At 36.0% G+C, this 25,295-nt stretch overlaps 1 protein-coding gene across 1 annotated transcript in view; it reads right to left on the bottom strand.

The window, feature by feature from the left end:
* The window catches only part of DNAI4 (dynein axonemal intermediate chain 4), a 112,688-nt gene that overhangs the window by 29,674 nt on the left and 57,719 nt on the right, over positions 1 to 25,295 (bottom strand). The window contains 2 exon segments of the mRNA XM_003806952.6: positions 4,615 to 4,809; positions 19,286 to 19,441. Coding sequence (XP_003807000.3) covers positions 4,615 to 4,809; positions 19,286 to 19,441 — 351 coding nt within the window.

Genomic DNA, 25,295 nt, shown 5'->3' with positions numbered 1-25,295 from the left:
TCATTGTTGTTTTAATTTGCAATTCCCTAATGAAATCTGATATTGAAAGGTCAGGTGTAGTGGCTCACACCTGTAATCCCAGCACTTTGGGAGGCCAAGGTGGGAGGGTAGCTTGAGTTCAGGAGTTTAAGACCAGCCTGGGCAACAAAGCGAGACCTCATCTCTACAGAACATTTAAAAAAATTAGCTGGGTGTGGTGGTGCACGCCTGTGGTCTTAGCTACCCGGGAGGCTGAGGCAGGAGGATCGCTTGAGCCAGGGAAGCTGAGGCTACAATGAGCCGTGATTGTGCCACTGTACTCCAGCCTGGGTGACAAAGCAAGACTCTGTCTCAAAAAAAAAAAAAAAAAGGCGGGGGGGTGGGGGGGAGGAGGAGGAAGAGGAGGATGAAGAAGAACAAGAAGAAGAGAATATAATAATATGATGTTGAGTATCTTTTTGTATGCTACTTTGGCATATGTATATTTTCTTCAGTGAGGTATTTCTTCAGGTCTTTTGCCCATTTTTAATCATGTTGTTTATTTTCTTATTGTTGGGTTTTAAGAGCTCTTTGTATATTTTGGATAATAGTAATGTATCAGAAATGTCTTTTGAAAATATTATCTTCAGTATGTGACTTGTCTTCTTATTCTCTTGACAGTGTCTTTTGCAGAGCAGAAGTTTTTAATCTTAATGAGGCCCAGCTTATCAATTATGTCTCTCAATGGATCATGCATTTGGTGTTGTATTTTAAAAGTCATTGTAAGACCCAAGGTCATCTAGTGTTTCTCCTATGTTATCTTCTAGGAGTTTCATAGTTTTGCATTTTACATTCAGGTCTATGATCCATTTGAGTTAATTTTTGTGACAGGTGTGAAGTCTATGTCTAGGTTCGTATTTAGTACCATTCGTTGAAAGACTATCTTTTTTCTATTGTATTGCCTTTCATCTTTTGTCAAAGATCAGCTGACTATATTTTGGCAGATCTATTACTAGGCTCTCTATTCTGTTCTATTCTATATTTTTGTTTATTCTCTTGCCAATAGCATGCTGTCTTGACCACGATAGCTTTATACTAAGTCTTGAAATATTAAATACCTATATTAGACAAGAAAAAAATGTGAAATCAATGATCCAATTTTCCATTTTAAGAAACTAGAAAAGGAGCCAGGAACAGTGGCTCATGTTTATAATCCCAGAGTGGGAACAACTCTTATTTAAAATGGTGCTGAAACAACTGGAGATTCAAAAAAAAAAAAAAAAACTTTAAACCTTACATTAGTCCATTCATAAAAAAAATTAATTCAAAATAGATAACATGAAAGATATGTTAACGTGCTTCACTATAATGATCTTTTTACTATATATATTTATCTTAAAACATCATGTTGTATACCTTAAATATACACAATAAATTTATTAAAAATAAAAATAGGCCTGGGCGCAGTGGCTCACACCTGTACTCCCAGCACTTTGGGAGGCTGAGGCGGGTGGATCATTTGAGGTCAGGAGTTCAAGACTAGCTTGGCCAACAATGGTGAAACCCCGTCTCTACTAACAATACAAAAATTAGCCAGGTGGTAGTGGCGTGCACCTATAATCCCAGCTACTAGGGAGGCTGAGGTGGGAGAATCCCTTGAGCCCGGGAGGCGGAGGTTGCGGTGAGCTGAGATAGAGCCATTGCACTCCAGTCTGGGCCAGAGAGTAAGACTCTGTCTCAAAAAATGAATAAATAAATAAATAAATAATCCAATATAGATAGTAGACCTAAACATAAAAGCTAAAACTATACAGCTTCTATAAGAAAACTGAGAAGTACAAATTTGCAAACTTGGGGCAGGCAAAGATTTGTTAGAGAGCTCATGGAAAGAATTAATTACAAAAGAAAAAAATTGGCAGATTAGATTTCGCAAAAATAAAAAACTTCTGTTCATCAAAAAAATTTTAAGAAAATAAATTGGCAAGCCATAGATTTAAATATTTGCAAAATATGTAACTGACAAAGGGTTTGTATCCAGAATATATAAAAATAAGCTCTTACAACTTGATTTTTTAAAAGACAATTCAGGCTGGGCACAGTGGCTCATGCCCTGTAATCCCAGCACTCTGGGAGGCTGAGGAGGGCGGATCACCTGAGGTCAAGAGTTCGAGACCAGCCTGACCAACACGGTGAAACCCGGTCTCTACTAAACTACAAAAATTAGCCAGGTGTGGTGGTGGGTGCCTGTAATCCCAGCTACTTGGGAGGCTGAGGCAGGAATCACTGGAACCCAGGAGGTGGAGGTTGCAGTGAGCCAAGATCGTGCCTTTGCACTCCAGCCTGGGTGACAGAGCGAAACTCCATCTCAAAAAAAAAAAAAAAAAAGAAAAATTAAAAAAATAAAAAGGCAACTCAATTTTAAAATTGGTAAGAGACTTGACCAAACAGTAAACAGAAGATATTCAAGTGACCAAAATAAACCACATAAACAAGAACTCAGTTTTTAGAACAACACTAAAAGGATTGCCAACATCAGGTGTTATAAAGAATGTGGAGCAACTGAGACTCTTATACATTGTTGTGGCAGTATAAGATGGTATAACCACTTTGGAAAAGTATTTCACTGTTTCTTAAAAAGTTAAACATATTCCCAATAATCCAATAATCCCATTTGTAGGTATTTTCACAAGAAAAATTAAAACATCCATTTACCAAAAGGCTCACACAAAAATGTTTGTACCAGCTTTACTCTAAATATCCCCAGACTGAAAATATGCAAGTGTCCCTCAGTGTGTGAATGGATAAACAAATCATTATGGTATATTCATCTACTAGAGCATTACTAGGAAAAAAATGAACTACTTATACATGAATCAACCTAGGAAATCTCAAAAACATTAATATTGAATGCAAGAAGCCAGACTCAAAAGAATACTTACTTTATGAACCCACTTATATGACATACCAGAATAGGGAAAGTTAATCTATATTGACAGAAATCAGAGCAATGCGTGTGTGTGTGTGTGTGGTGGGGGTTGGGGGGTGGGGTTAAGGTTTACTTGGAAAACAGCACAAGGTAACTCTTAGGGTTAATAGATATGTCCTCTGTCTTGATTAGGGTATTGGTAACTCTGGTTTATACATTTTCAAAATGTATTTTTATATACAATTTAAAATATATATATTTCATCGTATATAAATCTTACCTCAATAAAACATTTGCTATGGTATTTTTATTTCTTAGATGTGTTGAAAGAAGTGATGTGCCAACAGTAACATTTACATTGTTACATTTACATTTTGTTTTGTAAATGTCAATATATACAGTACTATGTGAATTGCAACCTTACAACTCTTTAAATATAGGATGAAAAATCTATATATATAAGTGATAAAAATCTTTAAATATCAACCTAATATGAGAGAAGGAACACAGTTTTTCAATATTCTTCTAGATGCATGCAGGCAAAAAGATTTACAACCATTTGTCACACATACTATTCTGTAACCTTTTTCTTTTTAAATGTAACCATATAGATTAATTTTGACTTGAAGAATCAAGATAAATTTCATAAAGGAAGTTTCCTTAATCCATCTTTGAAAGCTGGAAATACAATAGGCAAACATGGGGTGGGGATAAGGGTAGACTGTCAAGCAAATTCCAACTAAAAGTACTAAGGCAGGAAAATGTAGGTTCTATCTGAGGATTACCAGATAAGTCTAAATATAGCTAACTTTTAGAGTCTCCAAAGCAATATGATAATACAAAGTAATCTGTGGCCATATTGCAGATATCTTTTGAATGATACACTTTGAGCTTTGTAATTTATTCTAGGCAATGTGAAGGCATTGAAGGTTTTTTGAGTGATTTAGGATACATCAGCAAAGTGGGCTGATAAAGTAGAAAGAGTACTGGAACTTGAGATCAAAAGACCTTGGTTGAATGCCTAGCTTTTCCACTTACTATTAACCTCACAAAGTTTCTATAGCCTTCAGTTTCTTCATTCATGTATTTTTTAATACATGATTAAAGGTTGATTAAGATAATCTCTAAAATCCTTTAAAATATTCTGTGATCATATGAGATGCGATTTGTAGCAATGAGAACAGGAAGAATGCTTCTGCAATAGATTTGGGAGTAGTAATAAAAGTAAGAACTTAGAAAGTAACAATGACAATGGAAAAGAAGAGGTTGAATATGAGAGATACTGTAAAAATGACTAAGTAATTGAATGCAGGAATAAGGGAGAAGAAAGAGCTATAGATGCTTAGGAAGTTTTGAATCTGAGACAATCTGCTTCTGTGGGCATCCTAGTCTGGACTCTAGTGCTACTCACGCATTTAGTGCTGAAAGCTTTAGAAACATGTCCTCTGATAATGATAACTCAATCTGGAGATTACATTTAGAAATATATACTAAAATCCTTACATTTTAAAAATTATTTGAGTTTGTCTAAACATGATATCTTCTTTTTCTTTTTTTAAGAGACAAGGTCTTGCTCTGTCACCCAGGCTAGAGTGCAGTGGCATGATCATAGCTTGCTACAACCTTGAACTCCTGGGCCCAAGCAATCCTCTTCCTCAGCCTCCCAAAGTACTGGGATTATAAGCATAAGCAACTGCACCCAGCCTAAACATGTTTTTTTTAAAAAATACCTTTTAAAACAGGAAGCTGATGATAAGCTGCAAGTTTGGGCTGAAATATATTTTCCATTAGAACTCGTTCCATAAAAAATAAGTCCTGATGAAATTTGTCAGATTTTAATATTGCATCTGAGTGGTCTTCCTCATCTTCATGGATTTTTGCCAGAATTACATTTTCTATGTCCATTAGAGAACTAGTTTCACTATCTACAAAATACAAACATGATACAATGATAAAATATTCAAATGGATGGTTCATACATTCTAAAGATTTTTAAAATGACATTTCATCATTTGTATTTATTTTCCTCCAGTTTCCAACAACTTTAATAGACATTTATTGAATATCTTATGTACCAAGCACATGAAAGATGCACATATCTCATTTTGGAATTCTTAACCATCAAAAACTGTACTATTTTTCAGAAGATAGGCAATGATAACCTCCAGAGGTAATTTTTGTCTTTATTCTTTTAAAATTCAAGTTGAAATAAGATGATCAGCCTTCAGAAAAAGGTCTGATTTGATTATTGCTATACAGAAATACTATACTATTGTATTAAGTTTTCTCTTGCTGCTGTAACAAATCACAGTAGCTTAAAACAATGCAAATTTATCTTACAGTTCAGTAGATTAGAGGCCTAACAGATGTCACTGAGCTAAAACCAAGAAGTTGATAGGGCTTTGTTCCTTTCTGAAGGTTCTAAAGGAGAATTTGTTTCCTTGATTTTTTCAGTTTCTGGGGGCCACCACAACCTTTCCTTCATCTTCAAAGACAGCAACATTGATTGCATTCCCGCTGACCTTCTTCTGTCATCACATCTCTCTCCCAGACCACAGCTGGAAAAGATCTTTTACTTTTTAGTACCCCATGTGATTAGACTGGGCCCAATAAGATTATCCAGGATAATCTCTCCATCTGAAAATCCCCATTGTAATCACATCTGGAAAATCTCTTTTGCCATGTTAGGTAACACATTCACAGGTTCCAGGGATTGGGGTGTGCACAAATTTCTGGGACTATTGTTCTGCCTACCGCACTACTTAATAAACTCTTATTTTAAAAACAGAATGAAGGAAACTCTTACTTCTTTATCTTTATAGATAGAGGGAGCACACTTTTCCCTATTCTTCCTGCTAAATTCAACTAAAAACACTGGAAATTTTAGAAAACAACAAACATAAGCAGTCTTTGAAAGGTGAAGAGAAGGAATGGGTATATATATATTCCAGATATGGAGCTGAAGAAGTCAGCAACCTGGGAACACTGATGGGCACAGGCAAGAAAAAATCCCCAAAAGAAGCCTCCTCTCTTTAGCCAAACGACCAGGAAAAGCATAGCCTTGAAAGAAAGAAAGCTTTTAGATGGCAGCCATTCTACTCCAGCCAAGCACAGAAAAAATTGTAGCCCCACCTATGTGACAAAGGCCAAGAGGGAGCCTAGTCTTCCACCCTCACTAGGCTGTAACAAGGTATCCCAAATCCCTGACCTTTCACTGTGTATGGTGTCAGAGAAGCCCCAGCAGGCAGGCAGGACTTTCATCCCTACCAAACATAATGATAGTGGTCCCCTTCCTACAGTGTCAGTGGAGACCAGCTGGGGATCCTGGAATTCCAACCTATCCAGTAGTAACAAAGTATACCTCCCTCTTCCCACTGGAGTAGTCAGAGTTGGACTGGTGAAGAGTCAAAACTTTTATCACTCCCCAGCAGTAATGAGAACAACCTCCACTCTGTTGTGTCAGTGTAGGCCACATGTGTAGCACTAATGAAGCATTCTTATACCTTCTAGCCATGGTGTTGTCAATGGAAACTGGAGCTCCTATCACTGCCCCATGGTAATGAAGACACAACTTGCCCTGATGTCATTGGAGGTCAAGTGGCAAATATAGACTTCTACTCCCACCTGGAAATAATCAGGCAGTGACTCCCACTTTCCCCTGCCAGAACAGTGTCAAACAAAGCCTGCTAAAATGGAAGTTTAGAAAAGATACAGACTCTTACAATACCCCAAATGTCCAGGTTTCAATTGAAAGTCACTCATAATACCAAGAACCACGAAAATGTTAACTTGAATGGAAAAAAGCCCCTATACACCAACATCAATGTTAGAATTATCTGACAAAGAGTTTAAAGCAAACATCATAAAAATCCTTCAACAAGTATTTATGAACACACTTGAAACAAATGAAAAAATAGAAAGTATCATCAAAGGAATAGAAAGTCTTAGTTAATGAATAGAAAGTCTTAGCAAATGAAAAGAAAAACCAAATGGAAATTTTAGGAGTGAAAAACGTAACTAAAATTTAAAACTCAATGGATGGGCTCAACAGCAGAATGGAAGAAAAATAAATCAGTAAACTGGAAGAGAGAACAATGGAAATAACCCAATCTTTAAAACAGACAGAAAAGTCTGAAAAAAATGAAGAGTCTCAAGAACCTCTGCAACCATAACAACATATGTACCATTCATATCATTATCATCCAAGGATTGGAGGAACGGGGTGAGCCTGAAAAAGTACTTAAAGAAATAATAGCTGAAAACTTCCAAAATTTGGCAAAGGACAATAGCAAACATATTCAAGAAATGAATAAATCACAATGATGATAAACTCAAAGAAATGCACACCAAGACACACCATACTAAAATTTCTAAAAACAGAAGACCAAAAAAAAAAAAAAAAAAATCTAGAAAGCAGCAAGAGAGAAATGACACCTTATCTTTAGGGGGAAAATACTTTGAATAGCAGCAGATTTTTCATTAGAAACCCTAGAGGCCAGAAAAAAGTGGCACACATTCTCTGGGTTCTGAGTGGAAAGAATGGTCAATGCAGAATTCTATACCCAGTGAATTTTCCTATGGGAATAATTCTATACCCAGTGAATTATCCTATAGGAATAAAGAGGAAATTAAGATATAGTATTCTCAGATGAAGGAATACTAAGAATTTGTCTCAAAAAAAAAAAGTCTTCCCTAAAGAATAGCTAAAGGCAGTTCTCTAAACAGGAAGAAAATGAGAAAGGAATTTTAGAACATCTGAAGGAAAAAAGAACAATGGGAAGAGAGAAAATAAAGATAAATAGAATATACTTCTTATTCTTTTGAGTTTTCTTAATTACGATTGACAGTTGAAGCAAAAATTATTACATTGTCTGATATAGTTTTAAATGTCTAAATATTAAATGTTTATATATCTAAATATCTTTCTAAATACTTAGAAGAAATATTTAAGGCAAATATAAATGGGGGTGGAATCTAAAGGGAGGTAAGGTTTCTACGCTTTACTTGAACTGGTAAAATGTCAACATCTATGGACTATTGTGTATGCATAATGGAATATGTAAATTAAATAATAAAAAAGCTGCACATAAATAAACTCAAAACACTACAGGTAAATTAAAGCAGAATGGTAAAAAAATGTTTGGAAAAGCAGTAAGAAAGCAGGAAGAAGATAAGAGTGAAATATAAGATAGATAAGATAGAATAAGCAGAAAAGAACAGCAGACTTAAGGGCTAACATGCGAATAAAAAATTAAATACAAATGGTCTACATATACCAATTTAGAGATAAAGACTGACAAAAAAATTGGATTAAAAAACATGACTCAAACATATGATGTCTACAATAAATTTATTTCAAATATACAATGTAGATAGGTTGAAAGTAAACAAATAAAAAAAGATATAGCAGGCAAACATTAACCAAAAGAAAGCAGGAGGGGCTATATCAATATCATATAAAGTTGACTTCAGAACAAAGAAAATTACCAGGGATATATAGCAACATTATGTCATGATTGTACCAAGAAGACATAGCAATAATTAATGTTTATGCAAAAAAACAAGGCTATAAAATATGTAAAGTAAAAATTATTAGAACTGAAAAGAGAAATACAATGGTTACATAAAATTTTGATGGAATAAAGAGATAGAAAATCAGCAAGGGTATATATGAACTCAACAACATCATCAACTAAAAAGATGTAACTAATATTTATATAATATTCCACCTAATAGCAGCAGAATACACTTCCCAGGCCATACAACAAACCTTGACAAATTTAAAAGGAGAGAAATCATAGTGTGTTAAAAGAAGAGAAATCATAGTGTCTTCTCCAATTACAGTGGAATCAAGCTAGAAATCAATAATGGAAAGACAACAGGAAGATCTCCAAACACTTAGAATCTTAAAAAAACAAAATGCTGTAAATAATCTGTGTCAAAGAGGAAGTCTCAAGGGAAATAAAAAATGTATTTAATAATGAAAATAAAACAACATATCAAAATTTGTGGGATACACATAAAGCAGCAATGAGAGGAAAATTTACAGCATTAAATGTATACATTAGAAAAGAAGGAAAGTCAAGTCAATACTCTAAGTTCCCAATTTGAGAATAAAGAAGAGAAAAAAGAGGAAAATAAACTTAAAGCAATGAGAAGGAAGAAAATAGAAGAGAAGTAAATGAAATTAGAAACAAGTCAGTGATATAAAGAATTTCTTCCTTGACAAGATTAACAAAATTGACAATCTTCCAGCAGACTGACAAAGACAAAAAGAGAGAAAAAATAAATTACCAAAATCAGGAGTAAAATAGTAGTTACTACAGATCCTACAGACGTCAAAGTGATAATAACAAACAACTCTACATAACATAAATCTCACAACTTAGATAAAATAAACCAATTACTTAAAAACAACTATTACAAATTATATTATGCTATTAATAATATAATTTGAATATTAAGAAAATTAAATGTGTAATTTAAAAAACTCACCCACAAAAAATCACCAAGCATGGATGGTTTCACTAAAGAATTCAACCAGAAACTTAAAGAATTGTCACTAATTCTACATAACCTTTTCCAAAAATAGAAAAGGAAAGAATACTTGCTCATTTATTTTATGAAACTATTATAATAAAGTGAAACAAAGCGCAAAAAAGAAAACTACAAATCAATATCTCTCATCAACATCAACATAAAAATCCTTAGCAAAATATTACAACACAGAATTCAGCAATATATAAAAAGAATTATTATACACAATGACCAATTGAAGTTTATTCTAGGATAAAAGAGTTCTTCAATATTAAAAAATCAATCAAAGTAATCCATACGTTTAGGCCAATGAAAAAAAATCACATGATCGTATCAATCAATGCAGAAAAATCACTTGAAAAATCAACCATTTATTAAAAAAAAAAATCTCTCAGAAAAATAGAAACAAGCAGGGTGTTACGGACAGAATGATTGTGTCCCTATAAACTCATGTGTTGAAATTCTAACCCCCAATGTAATGGTGATTAGGAGGTAGGACCTTTGGCAGATAATTAACTCATGAGAGTGGAGCCCTCATGAATGAGATTAGTGTCCTGAAAAAGATATCCCCAGAGAGCTCTTTTGCTCTGTGTCTGCCATGTAAGGATACAAGAAGTTAGCAATCTGCAACATGGAAGAGGGCTGTTATGATTTTTATTGTTATAACTTCTTTCTAATTTGGTCTTGAGCTCTCTCAGTTAAGTAGCTAAAGCCAAGATAGCTACTCTCTAGAAGGGCCCTGACCAGGAGGAATGGTAAATTCAGGTGTGTTGGTTAGGTGAGACACCATGAGGAAGTGAAACCAAAATGCACAAAACAGCAAAAATGTATTACTCACAGGTCTCAGAGAAATTATTGGTTATTATTCTCCTAACAAGAAGCTGATGAGAAGCACAGAGGAGGCAAAGAATTCAATCACCAGGAAGGGAGTGAGAAAGAGAGAAGACATGCAGAACTATGCCTCATGGGCATTACCCCTTGGGCTTTCCCACAGGTTTATGGATTGACGAGCTTAAAGAAAACATGCCTGAGTCAGGGAACTTACATGATTCTAGTGTTGACCATTAGGTTTTATCATGGTCAGCAGCTGTAGGGCATATTGAGTTTTAGGCCTGTGAGATGAGGAACAAGTGGGCTCTATGGCACACAACCACATAGCAAAGGGAAGTTTTAACTAGGCTAAAGGTGATGGGAGTACAACACAGTTTCAAACAACTTATGTCAGACCTAACAGTGAATGCCAAGGCAGCAACTATGTTAAACAAATTTCCAACAAGTGTCCCACACCAGAACCCAACCATTCTGGCACTCTGATCTCGAACTTCTAGCCTCTAAACCATGAAAAATAAATTTCTGTTATTTATAAACCCCCAAGCCTAGGGTACTTTGTTGCAGCAGCCCAAACTGACTAAGAAAAGGATGTCCCTCAACTTGATAAAAATCATCTACAAAAAAACTACTGGTAACATTATACTTCATGGCGAAAGACTGAATTGTTTCTTACAATCAAGAACAAAGGCAAGAATGTCTTCTGTCACCACTCTTACTCAATATAGTGATAGAAGTTCTAGCAGAGCAATAAAGACAAAAAAAGGAAAAAAAGGCATGTAGATCAGATAGAAAAAAAATGATACCATCCCTAAATGCAGTTGACATGATTGTGTATGTTGAAAATCCCAAGGAACACAAAAATACTCCTAGAACTGATGTGTGTATTCAGCAAGGTCACCACATACAAGAAAAACATAGAAGAATCTACTGTATTTCTAAATACTACCAATAAACAGGTGGACACCAAATTAAAAACACAATACTGTCTGGGTGCAGTTGCTCATGCCTGTAACCCCAGCACTTTGTAAGGCCAAGGCAGGAGGATTAGTTGACCTCAGGAGTTTAAGAACAGTCTGGGCAACATAGTGAGACCTCATGTCTACAAAAATTTTTAAATTAGCTGAGTCTGGTGGTAAACACCTGTAGTCCCAGCTACTTGGGAGGCTGAGGTGGGAGAATTGCTTGAGCCTGGGAGGTTGAGGCTGCAGTGAGCCATGATTGTGCTGCTGCATTCCAGCCTGAGTGACACACCAAGACCCTATCTCACACAAAACAAACAAAATACTATATACAATTGCTTAAAAAAAAACTTAGGCGTAAATCTATCAAAACATGTACAGGGCTTGAATGCTGAAAACTACAAAATGCTGATTTTAAAAGGTTGAAGAAGATCTTGGCCGGGTGCAGTGGCTCACACCTGTAACCCCAGCACTGGGAGGCAGAGGCAGGCAGATCACCTGAGATCAGGAGTTCGAGACCAGCCTGGCCAGCGCGGTGAAATCCCATCACTATTAAGAATACAAAAATTAGCCAGGCTTGGTGGTGTGCACCTGTAATCCCAGCTATTCGGGAGCTGAGGCAGGAGAATGGCTTGAACCCGGGAGGAGGTAGAGATTGCATTGAGCCAAGATCATGCCACTGTACTCCAGCCTGGGTGGCAGAGCAAGACTCTGTCTCAAAATAAATATGTAAATAAAAATAAAAATTAAAAAGGTTCAAAGATCTAAATAAATGAGATCTAAATAAATGGAGAGACATTCCATGTTCACAGATTGAAAGACTTAACACAGTAACGATATCAATTCTTTTTGTACTTAATGCTTTGATATCCTGGGTCCTTGCTAACCCTGGAGGAACTGCCCCCACTAGCATTAGCCAATTCCTAAAGATAGTAAAGGATTCACCTGATAGCATACCTTCCATATGCAAACCAATCAACCAGAGACCATAACCCAACTGCCTCCTTAACAAAGCTTTCCCACTCAGTCACTAGTTTCCCTTGCCCTAATTACCCAGGGCCAGCTACCAGACAAGTAGGAATATCTGCTAAACCCCAGAGCCCACTGAAATTACTCAGACTAGCCAATCCTAAACTTGCCTACCTTGCCTCACCATCCCTTTCCCTGGTAACCACAATAAAGGCTCTTGCCCATGTTTTCCCCATCACTCTCTCTGCCTTCTGACCAACTCTGATACTTATATATGTAGTTCATGGCATGAAATGCCTCCTTCTGAGATCTGTGAGTATAATAATAAGCTATCTTTGCAATGGCAATCATCTCCTGATCTGTTGGTTTTGCCATACCTCAATAAGAACAAAACCTACATTTTAAAACAATGTTGTCTGCTTTCAATATAAAGATACAAATACAATAAAATTAAAGAAATGGAGAAAGATATACTATCTACACACTAATCAAAGAAGCTGGAGTAGCTATATTTAATTACAGATGAAGCAGGCTTCAGACCAAAGAAAATTATCCGAGATAAAGAGGGGCATTACATATGAAAAATGGGTCAATTCTCCAAGAAGACATAATGATCTTAAATGCTTATGGTGCAAAAAACAAGACTACAAAATATGTAAAGCCCACTGATAGAGTTGAAAGCACAAGTCCATTATTACAGTTGGAGACTTAACACTCCTCTATATCAGTAATTAACAGATCAACAGACAGAAAATCAGTAAAGATATAGGTTGGTTGTAGTTGTTGTTGTTGTTCTGAGACAGAGTTTCACTCTTGGTTGCCCAGGCTGGAGTGCGATGGCGCAATCTGGGCTCACTGCTGTCTCCACCTTCCAGGTTCAAGCGATTCTCTTGCCTCAGCCTCCCAAGTAGCTGGGACTAAGGGCACCCACCACCACACCCAGCTAATTTTTGTATTTTTTAGTAGAGATGGGGTTTTGCTATGTTGACCAGACTGGTCTTGAACTCCTGACCTCAGGTGATTGCCTGTCTCGGCCTCCCAGAGTGCTGGGATTACAGGGTAAACCACCACACCTGGCAAAAGATACACTTGAATATCACCAGCAATCAACTGAATCTAAATAACACTTACAGGTGGGGTGCGGTGGCTCAAGCCTGTAATCCCAGCACTTTGGGAGGCCGAGGTGGGCAGATCACGAGGTCAGGAGATCCAAACCATCCTGGCTAATATGGTGAAACCCCGTCTCTACTAAAAATACACACAAAAAAATAGCCGGGCATGGTGGCGGACGCCTGTAGTCCCAGCTACTCGGGAGGCTGAGGCAGGAGAAAGGCGTGAACCCAGGAGGCAGAGCTTGTAGTGAGCCGAGATCGTGCCACTGCACTCCAGCCTGGGCGACAGAGCGAGACTTCGTCTCAAAAAAATAAAATAAAAAATAAAAAACAAATTCTTATAAAATAGTTAATCAATTATCAACAAATAAACATTTTTCTCAAGCTCACATGGCACATTCACCAAGATAGACTATATTCTGGGTCATAAAACACATTTGAAAAATTTAAAAGAATAGAAATCACATACAGTCTCAGAACACAAAGGAATTAAATTAGAATTAAATAAAAGAAAGATAGTTGGACAATCCCCAAATATTTGGAGATTAAACAAAACATTTATAAATAACAAATAGGTCAAAGAAGAAGTCTCAAATGAAATTTTAAAATATTTTGAACTAAATGAAAAGGAAAATACAACTTATCAAAATTTGTGTGGCACAGCAAAAACAGTTCTTAGAGAAAAATTTTAACATTGAATACATATATTGGAAAAGAAGAAAGATCTAAAATCAGTAATATAAGCTTCCACCTTAGGACACTAGAGAAAGAAAATAAACATAAACCTAAAGCAAGCAGAAAAGAAAGAAAAGTTCAAAATCAATGACATCAAAAACAAAACATCATTAGAGAAAATTAATAAAATCAAAAGTTAGTTCTTTGAAAATACCAATAAAATTCATAATTTTTAGCCAGGCTACCCAAGAAAAAAAGAAAGAATATTTAAAATTGCCAGTATGAGAAATGGAAGAAGTGTCATCACTACTGATTCCATGGACCTAAGAGAATTCACGTCCTTTGTAGGGACATGGATGAAGCTGGAAACCATCATTCTCAGCAAACTATCGCAAGGAGAAAAAAACCAAACACCACATGTTCTCACTCATAGGTGGGAACTGAACAATGAGAACACTTGGACACAGGAAGGGGAACATCATACACTGGGGCCTGTTGTGGGGTGGGGGGAGGGGGAAGGGATAGTATTAGGAGATATACCTAATGTAAATGATGAGTTAATGGGTGCAGCACACAAACTTGGCACATGTATACATATGTAACAAAACTGCACGTTGTGCACATGTACCCTAGAACTTAAAGTATAATAAAAAAAAAAGAAAAGAAATAATGTTAAAGACTCTGCCCACAAATTTTTTTTTTTTGAGATAGAGTTTCACTCTTGTTGCCCAGGCTGGAGTACAATGGCATGATCTTGGCTCCCCACAACCTCTGCCTCCCAGGTTCAAGCGATTCTCCTGCCTCAGCCTCCCGAATAGCTGGGATTACAGGCATGAACCACAACGCCCGGCTGATTTTGAATTTTTAGTACAGACGGAGTTTCTCCGTCTGTTGGTCAAGCTGGTCTTGAACTCATGTTGGTCATGTTGGTCTTGATCATGTTGGTCAGACTGGTCTTGAACTCCCGACCTCAGGTGATCCGCCCACCTCAGCTTCCCAAAGTGCTGGGATTACAGGCGTGAGCCACAGGACCCGGCCTTCTGCCCACAAAATGTATAACTTAGATTGAAATGGAACAATTCCTTAAAAGGCACAAACTACCAAAACTCACTCAAGGAAAAATGGATAATCTGAATTGGCCTATATCTATTAAAGAAGCTGAGTCAATAATTAATAACCTTCCAAAATAGAAAGCATCACGCTTTCACTGGTGAATTCTACCAAATACTAAAGGTAAAAATATCATTTTTATACAATCTATTTCAGAAAATAGGTGAAGAGAAAATACTTTCCAACTCATTTTATTAGGCTAGCATTACCCTAACTCCAAAACCAGATGAAGACATTATAAGAAAGGAAAATTACAGAACAATATCTCACATGAAAGTAATGCAAAAATTGGCCGGGCGCGGTGGCTCACGCCTGTAATCCCAGCACTTTGGGAGGCCGAGGCGGGCAGATCTTGAAGTCAGGAGACCGAGACCGTCCCAGCTAACATAGTGAAACCCCGTCTCTACTAAAAAAAATACAAAAAAATTAGCCGGGCGTGGTGGCGGGCACCTGTAGTCCCAGCTACTCGGGACGCTGAGGCAGGAGAATGGCGTGAACCCGGGAGGCCGGGCTTGCAGTGAGCCGAGATCAGGCCACAGCATTCCAGCCTGGGCAACAGAGCGAGACTCCGTCTCGAAAAAAAAAAAAAAAGAAAGAAAAAAAAAGAAAAAATCCTCAACAAAATATTAGCAAATAGAATCCACCAATGTATAAAAAGAATTATACAACATAATCAAATGGCGGTTTTTCAAGGTATGCAAAGCTGGTTCAACATTCAGGATCCAATTAATGTAATCCATCACATCAACAAGCTAAAAAAGAAAAATACATCAATAGACACAGAAAAAGTACTTGACGAAATTCATTGCACATTCATGATAAAAACTCCCAGCAAATTAGGAAGAGAAGGGGAACTTCCTGAACTTGATAAGGAACAGCTATATAAAACCTACAATTAACATCATACATAATGGTGAGAAACTGAAAACTTTCCCCTAAGATCAGTAATAAGGTTAGGATATCCCTTCTCACACAGGAGAAAATGGTGATAAGTTTTTAGACATAGCATCAAAAACGCAATGTAAAAAAGAAAAAAATTGATAAATTAGACTTTATTCAAGTTAAAAATTTATCATCTATGAAAAACCCTGCTAATAAAAATGAAGAGACAAGCCATAGACTAGGAGAAAGTACATACATATATCTGATAAAGAACTAAATTGTACATAGGACCCTTAAAACTCAATAAGAAAACAAACAGCCAAATTTTTAAAAGGGCAAAACATCCACATAGATATCTCACCAAAAAAGATATAAAGATGCTCAATATCACATTAGGGGGTTGTAAATTAAAACAGTAATGAGCTACCACTACATACATATTTGAGTGGCTACAATCCAAAAAAACTAACAATACCAAATGCTGGCAAGAATGAGAAACAGGAATGCTCACTCATTGCTAATGGAATGCAAAATAGTACAACCACTTTGGAAGACAGTTGGTAGTTTCGTAAAAGGTTAGGGATACTCTTACTGTATGATCCAAAAATCGGGCTCCTAGATATTGACTCAAATGAGTTGAAAACTTATGTCCACACAAAAACCTGCACATGAATGTTTATAACCGTTTTATTCGAAATTACAAAAAATTTGAAGCAGCCAAGATGTCCTTCAATAAGTGAATATATAAGCAAACTGTGGTACACTCATCTAATGGAATATTATTCAGTGACAAAAATAAATGAGCTGTTAAGCCATGAAAAAACATAGAGGAGGCTTAAGTGCATATCGTTTAGTAAAAGGAGCCAGTCTCAGAAGGCTACACATATTGTATATGACTCCAACTATATGACAATGTGGAAAAGACAAAACTATAAAGACAATAAAAATAAAAATATCAGTGACTATCAAGGGTACAAGAGAAAGGAGAAATGATGAACAGGTGGTCCACAGGGGATATTTAGGACAGTGAAACTATTAATTTTTTGCTGTATAAAACTGTAATGGTAGAAACATGCCGTTATGCATTTGTTAAAATACAAAGAACTATATAACACAAAGAATGGAACTTAATGTAAGCTATGGATTTTAATTAATAATAATGTATCAACATTGGTTCACCAATTGTAACAAATATACCACATTAATGCAGAATATTAATAATAGGGGCCACTGTGCCCAGAAAGTAGAGAGATGAAGGGATTTTATGGATCTCTGGGTACTATATGCTCAATTTTTCTGTAAATCTAAAACTGTACTAGAAAATTCTATTAATCAATTTTCTAAACCTACAGCACTATTTCAGAAGAAAAAATAATTTTTCTCTATCAACTGAGATATGGTCTTCATTCAAAGGCAAATATTATTGGACGTTTTCCCCCCTTGAGTATGATAAATAGAAGGTTAAATGCAACTTGTGTAATACATTCAAAGTTTAAATGGAATAAAAATATTTCTTAAATCAAATATGGACCATATTTAACTTTTTTTTCCTTTCTGTTTCTACTATAAAAACCTCAGAGTCAAAAGGACCTTAGAGGTAACTAGTCCTAGTTTTGATCTGAATTTCCTTTACATTTTCAATAAATCTGATTATTCAGCTTTGTTACCTATTTTTTTCTATTTTTTAACTTTCTTTTCCTAGTTCTAGTTTCCCCTACTCCCTTGACTGGCTATAATAGTAAAATAAAGTATATCTTTATTTTCTATTGTAGTTATTGAATATGGTTTTATTATCCCTTTTGGTTTTTAAAAGCACACCCATACACACATGAAATACTCTGAAAGATTCACAAATTGAGATTTATTTTTTGTGGGGGACTTTGCACTCGCACATTTTTGTAGGTCAATGGCCTTAATGGTGTGGAAGAGATCGATCTAATATAAAGTCCCAGTGTAATTTCCAGTCTAAGATTGGATTTTTCTGAGCAGTTTTTGATAGCTTCTACAAGCAAACCTATTGTATAGACATTCATGCGTAACAAAAAAAATGTTTCTTTAGTGATAACGAATATTAAATAATTTATTCTTCCCCTTCATTGTTCTCTTAGAAAATTAACTATTCCTCATTATAAACAACCTTCAGTAAAACATAGCTCTAGTTTACATGACCATAAACATAGCTAAAGAACTATGGAATATAGGCCACTTATTGAAAGTTAAGATTCAAAGAGACTAGAAAATGAGATTTTAAAAAAGGAACAAGTCGAAAGGTCTTCGGGATCTATAGTCTCCTAAGGAAATGTAGTCAATTATAAATAAGGGAATTGTTTTCTGGAAATTATTCTCTTTAAACTTGTTATTTTGAAATACTTATACTTACTGATTTACTGAACTTGAAAATATTCCATTTGTCTTTGGGTCAAAATTAGTGAAAGTAGGAACATTTCCATTTAATTTTAAAAATTTGCCAAAACTTAAAAAAATGTATCAGGTTTTAGTTATTCTAAAATGAGGACCATCACCTAAATGCAGTAATATAATTTTGTAAGAAAAAGATACAACATTTCAGAATAGGAAAAGTAAAAGTAGATAACCATAAACTATTCAGAAGTGGAACTGAACAAACTTCTCATAACTAGACTTAGTAAAGGTTCTTCCACATTGCAAAGTTTATTTGGAAAGCTACAACTTTGTATTGATTTTAATTATAACATTTCATCTTAAAAATTAAAATACTAGAAGCTAAAGTTGTAATGTAGGGTTTCTCAACCATGGCAGTACACGTACTGACATTTTGGGTTGAAAATTCTTTGTTGCAGGGACTGTCCTGTGTACTGAAAGATTTTTTGCAGTATCCCCAGTAGATGCCCTCATAGTCATGAAAAACAAGACTGTCTCCAGACATCCAAATGTCCCCAGGGGAAGTAAAATAGCCCCAAATTAAGAGCCACTGTTGTTAATGTATAAATCCGTTTTAAGTTGTCATAGAGCTAGTATACATCCTTTTTCTCATAAGTACTCTAATTGAAAGAAAGGGAGATAGAAAATGATGGAACTCACATGTAGGAAAGAGAGCTTAAGAGCAAGTAAAGGTGCACTAGAGAAAGAGACAAACTGAAAATTCTTGACAGATATCCAAGAAAAATGTAAATTTTTCAGTTAAGTCACAGTTACTCTACTGTGATAGAGTAATAGTGCTATTTCTGAGTAAAAGTTGTACTTTTCATGGTCCATTAGAAAGAAAACATTGTTAACCGCCAAAAAAGAATTTATTAAAAATGCCATGTTAAAGTCATTCAAAAAAACTAAAATAAATGAAATCTTACTTTTTTCTGTAGTGCTCCCTGGCAATCTTTGGTCCTGATCTTTAGGAAGTACATTTGCTTTACTACTTGACTCAACCACAGATTGTTTTACTGATAAAGATACAAGTTCCATAGCATTGTAAGAATCATACAAATCCCAGGCAGTGGACATTATGCCTAGATAAAGACACAGAAAGGTAAAAATTGTTTTAAACCAAATTCCAACATTTTAGCTTTATACATAACTAGTCACAGAAAAAGCTAAGATAAGAATATCTACTGTTGCCTGATGCAGTTGCCCGTGCCAGCTACTTGGTCCACCTGAGGCAGGAGGATCACTTGAGGCCAGGAGTTAGAGGCAGTAGTGTGCTATGATGACACCTGAGAATAGCCACTGCACTCTAGCCTAGACAACATGGTAAGACCCTCTCTTTAAAGAAATTAAAAATTAAAAAAGAATCTACTGTTTATTTTTAAAAACACTATTGTTTTACAATATAACTGGAAGTGGATAGAAATGACAAAGAAATACATCATGAGGATACCTCAAGAGATCCTTAGTCATCACACTATTAGTATCTACAAACACTTTAATGCTTTAAGGATAACTCCAAATTATCTTCACAATATTTTCTGACCATCACACCTCCCTTCCCGCTACCCCACACCTCTACAGCATAATCTCATTGGTCTGTCATTGTAGGGCTGCCTTGGTGATATGCATCTGGACAAATATGTTATAAAAAGACTTTTATGTTCCTTTACTTATGATTAATATATAATATATTGTCAACAGGTATTTGCAAGCATCTGATTCCATTTTTATCAAGTAAAATTTCCTATACACTTATTATGTGAAAAGATTGCCCCTGCTGGGAAAATTGATAGACTCTGATCTCAAGAAGCTTGTATAGTAGTATGGTTATTATCGTCTCTTTTAAAATTATAGTTTAGGTTAAATTTATTCAAATCATCAAAAATATAACAATGGTTTGCAAACAAATATTGGCAATGTTATTTATCTTTAAATAATAACTTAAAAACTCCAAGTCTCTTTCACTGCTGATTTATGTTTATGCAGCAATTATTTTATCAGCGATCATGTAACAATATATTTGTACATGCTAAATTTACCAATTTTTCAGTTAAAGGATGGTGATTTAATAAATAAGTTTTTTCTTAAAAATCAAAACAGAATGTGGATCTAATAAATGCAGACTCTTAATTGCTACAACTATTATTTTCCTAATACAAAATGGAGGAGCTCTAGTAAAGCAATGTTTTCAATTGGTAATAATCGGGTTTTTTGTTTGTTTGTTTGTTTGTTTGGTTTCATTTTTTTAAGAGTTTTGCTCTGTTGCCCAGGCTGGAGTGCAGTGGTGCAATCTCAGCTCACTGCAACCTATGTGTCCCGGGTTCAAGTGATTCTCTTGCCTCAGCCTCCCCAAGTAGCTGGGATTACAGGCACCCACACCACGCCTGGCTAATTTTTGTATTTTTAGTAGAGATGGGGTTCACCATGTTGGCCAGGCTGGTCTTGATCTCCTGACCTTAAGTGATCCACCTGCCTTAGCCTCCCAAAGTGCTGGGATTACAGGTGTGAGCCACCATGCCTGGCCTCAATGGGTAAGAATGTTAACTCAAATTTCTTAATGATATTTATATCTTAATGAACTTATCATAAGGCCATCTAACAAAGTCATGCACAGAATACCTAGTATATTTTGCTCAGTTGAAAAAAGTACATTTTCCATGTTCATGAAGAGAACTTAGAAATTACATCTTTGAACACTGAATTACTCAACTTTCTTTTTCTTTCGTTTAACTGGAAGTTTAGTAAGTTTAGCATATAGGAACATACTGTTACATGGTCATTAATAATTGTTACATAAATAAATATGCCTATTATAAATAAGCAATACAATATGTTTGGATAATTAAAAGTTGACTCTTATTTGTAGATAACAAATCACTGCTCATTTTAGTTTGGGTACTATAGTTACATTTGTTCATTTGAACAAGTTTAATTAACCTAAGAAACAAACTTTCAAACCTGTTAAATTGTATACATTAATAAGTGCAGTTTTGTATATAATTCTAACTCAATAAAGCTGTTAAAAAATAAAGTCTCAAAATTCATGCCCTAATGCTATGTAAAAGATGGGTAATAATGAATAATTGTGACTTCCCAATTTTATAATTATATGCTATTAAAGAAAGCTTATTTTAACTGGTATCAGAAAAGAAGCATTCCAAACTATGCCTTTTTTTTTAAGCATTTCTCAGTGTAATACATGTTTAAATAGTTGCTAAAAGGCAAAGAAACGCAGGTGTCAACAGATGGAGATTGGCTAGCAAGAGGTAATGCAGAGGTGATATGGGCAGTTCAGTTACAGCATCTGCTATAAAAGAAAAAACATTTAAAAGAGCAAGGTAGGCCAGGCGCGGTGGCTCACGCCTGTAATCCCAGCACTTTGGGAGGCTGAGGCGGGTAGATCACGAGGTCAAGAGATCGAGACCATCCTGGCCAACATGGTGAAACCCTGTCTCTACTAAAAATAGCTGTGCATGGTGGCGGACACCTATAGAGCCAGCTACTCTGGAGGCTGAGGCAGGAGAATCGCTTGAACCCAGCAGGAGACAGTTGCAGTGAGCCGAGATCGTGCCGCTGCACTCCAGCCTGGGCAACAAAGCGAGACTCTGTCTCAAAAAAGAGCAAGGTAATGATCAACCCAAAAGTTAGGAGAGTGGATACTTCTGTTAGAGGTGGCTAGAAGAAAGAGTGTTGTGATAGGACAGTGTACAGGGGGCTTCTAATCAACTGGGGATGTTCTATTTCTTATCCTGGCTGGTGAGTACATGGTATTGATTTTTTCTTTACACTACACATGTATGTGTTGTATGCTCTTCTGTTTGCAGTATATATTTCATAATAAAGTTTTTAAATAATGAAAGACAGTTTACACTAAAGAATTTAGATGCAAATTAAGTAAATATTAAGATTTTATGGATGCCAGCCGTGATGGCTCACGCCTGTAATCCCAGCACTTTGGGAGGATGAGGCAGGCAGATCACTTGAGGTCAGGAGTTTGAGATCAGCCTGGCCAACATGGTAAAACCCCATCTCTACTAAAAATGCAAAAATTAGCCCGGCGTGGTGGCATGTGCCTGTAATCGCAGCTACTTGGGAGGCTGAGGCACGAGAATCACTTGAACCTGGGAGGCAGAGGTTGCAGTGAGCCAAGATTGCGCCATTGCCCTTCAACCTGGGTGTCAGAGCAAGACTCCATCTCAAAACAACAACAACAAAAAGATTTTATGGATCAATAAAAGTGTACCTTTTCCCTGCCTGATTTTGGATGAAACTGGAAGAGATACAAGAATCAGAGAAATGGAGGTCAAAATATTACCTTTATTACTGATAAGTCTAATTGAAAAATGTAGCCTTAAATCTGCAACTAAATGGACTTGCTAATTCTTCCTTCCAGAATATAGGGAAGAATTACTAACCGGTAACTGTCACAGCTAGACAAGCACAGACTTCCTCCACAGGGGTAAGAACAACCCAGATTGCATGTTTTCTGCAAGTGAACAGACTTAACAAAAAGTGCCTCAGCCAGAAATGACCGAGCTTCATTCCCTCTCCTAAATTCTCTTATGGAATTAGTCACTTCTCTTTTCCTGGGAATGAGTAAATAATGTATAGAGAGAGGCCAAAAGTGTTAATTTAGCAGAAGTTATTTCTGTAAAGGTTCACAAAAAGGGAGGAGGAAGTTTTCCCTGACAGTATACATATAGTCACTTATGGAAAGGTGGCATTTCAAATAATTGAGCTTCAGCTTAACTATGGAGGCCTATTGAAAAGGAAAGCAGGAACTGGATTAAGAATGGTAAAGGCGGTGTGGTGGCTCATGCCTCATCCCAGCACTTTGGGAGGTTGAGGACAGTGGATCACTTGAAGTCAGGAGTTTGAGATCAGCCTGGCCAAAATGGTGAAATCCCATCTCTAGTAAAAATACAAAAATAAGCCGGGTGTGACGGCAGGCACTTGTAATCCCAGCTACTTGGGAGGGTGAGGCAGGAGAATCACTCGAATCCAGGAGGCGATGGTCGCAGTGAGCTGAGATTGCACCATGGCACTCCAGCCTGGGCGACAGAATGAGACTCTGTCTCAAAAAAAAAAAGAAAAAAAAAGAATAGTAAATGCAAGCTAGATGCAGAAAAGAATTCAGACCGATAATGTACCTAAGTATTCTGTCCTCAGGTTAAAGAGATTGTATAATGTTAGCAAGCATCTAGGTTATGGTAGTGATCAATATGTCAATCTCAAGTTTTAATGTAAATAGGTTGCCTTCTATGTTTGGTGAACAGCTGAAATCCCTGAAATCCTAGGCTATCTAGTCATTATCCTGGGAACTACTATCACCTCACTCCTATGTCAGATCTCCTGTTCAATGTATTTTATTGTCTTCTTCTTTTTTTGTTTCACAGTTGGTTTTGGTTGAGCACATCCTCGACTTCTTGAAAAAATATACAGGAGGGGTAAATTATTTTGATACTTTGCATATATGAAAATGTGTTTATTCTACCATCATACTTGACATTTGGTTGGATGTAGTATCTAGACTGGAAATTATTTACCTTCTAAATTTTGAAGGCAGTTGTATTAGTCCATTTTCATGCGGCTATGAAGACATACCCAAGGGTAATTATAAATTAAAATTAAAAATTACCAAGGGTAATTTATAAAGAATTTTAATTGACTCACAGTTCCACATGGCAAGGGAGGCTTCACAGTCATGGTGGAAGGTATGTCTTGCATGGCAGCAGGTGAGAAAAGCGAGTGACGAGCGAAGGGGGAAGCCCCTTATAAAACCATCAGATCTCATGAGAACTCACTCACTATCAAGAACAACATGAAGGTAACCACCCCCGTGATTCAATTATCTCCACCTCTTCCCTCTCACAACATGTAGGAATTATGGGGATTAAAATTCAAGATGAGATTTGGGTGGGAACACCGCCAAGCATATCAGCAGTGTTCCATTACATTCTTGTTTCCAACCAGTCTGATGTCTTGTTCTCTACACTGACCTATTTATTTTTCTCTCTGGTAGTTTGTGGACATTTTCTGTCCCCCACATTTTAAAATTTCATTTATTGGTAATATGCTGGCACTTGTTGTTCCCCTTCAATCTTCCAACTTTTGACTTTCAAGTCTGAGAGGTTTTACTGAATTATCTCCTCCCCTCCATTTTCTATTTTAGGAACCATTATTGACTATTGAACTTTCTGGATTGGTCCTCTAATTTTATTGTTTCTCTTAGATTTTCCATCTCTTTGTTTTTCTTCTCTACTTCTTGGAATTTTTTTTTTGTTATCTTCCAAACATTTTATTAAGCTATCAAGATCTTTTTATTCTTTGGATTTTTTTTTAAAGAACATTCTGTTCTTGTTCCATGAATGCAACAGATTCTGACAGCGTTTGCTCAATTTTAGGAGCATTTCTGTGGAGGGACACGTTGTCAGAACTACCTACTCTGCCATTTTTGTTGCATCATCCTGGAACTATTTTTTTTAGTTGATGTTCCTGAGGTAGCTAAGTAGACACTAATGTCACCTACAAATAATGACTATTGGTTTTTGAATCCTTATAAATATTAGTATCTTATATCTGTTGCTGTCTTACTGCAATAGTTGGAACTGCCAAAACAAACTTGAAGAGTTACTGTGATAAGTGACACTATGTTCTGGTTCTTATATTTAATGGATCACAGCAATTATTATCTCTAGTGGTTCACCTGCAAGCAAAAATTTTGCTTTTTATTTTAAATATTTTATCAAGAAGATCCATACCATTCCTGTACAGATAATTTCATCAGGAATGAAGTCTGAATTGCATCAACTGCTGTTTTTGGCATTTACCGTTCTTGTTTTACATTAAACCTATAAATATGATTTTGTAATGATGAATCATAGTTTTCCCGATATTTAATAATCTTTATACTCCTAGAATAAATTGTTGCTATAG

The sequence above is a fragment of the Pan paniscus genome, chromosome 1 (assembly GCF_029289425.2).
Source record: "Pan paniscus chromosome 1, NHGRI_mPanPan1-v2.0_pri, whole genome shotgun sequence".
Lineage (NCBI taxonomy): Eukaryota > Metazoa > Chordata > Mammalia > Primates > Hominidae > Pan > Pan paniscus.
Note: the sequence above shows the minus strand (reverse complement) of the source record. Positions and strands in the feature narration are given on the sequence as shown.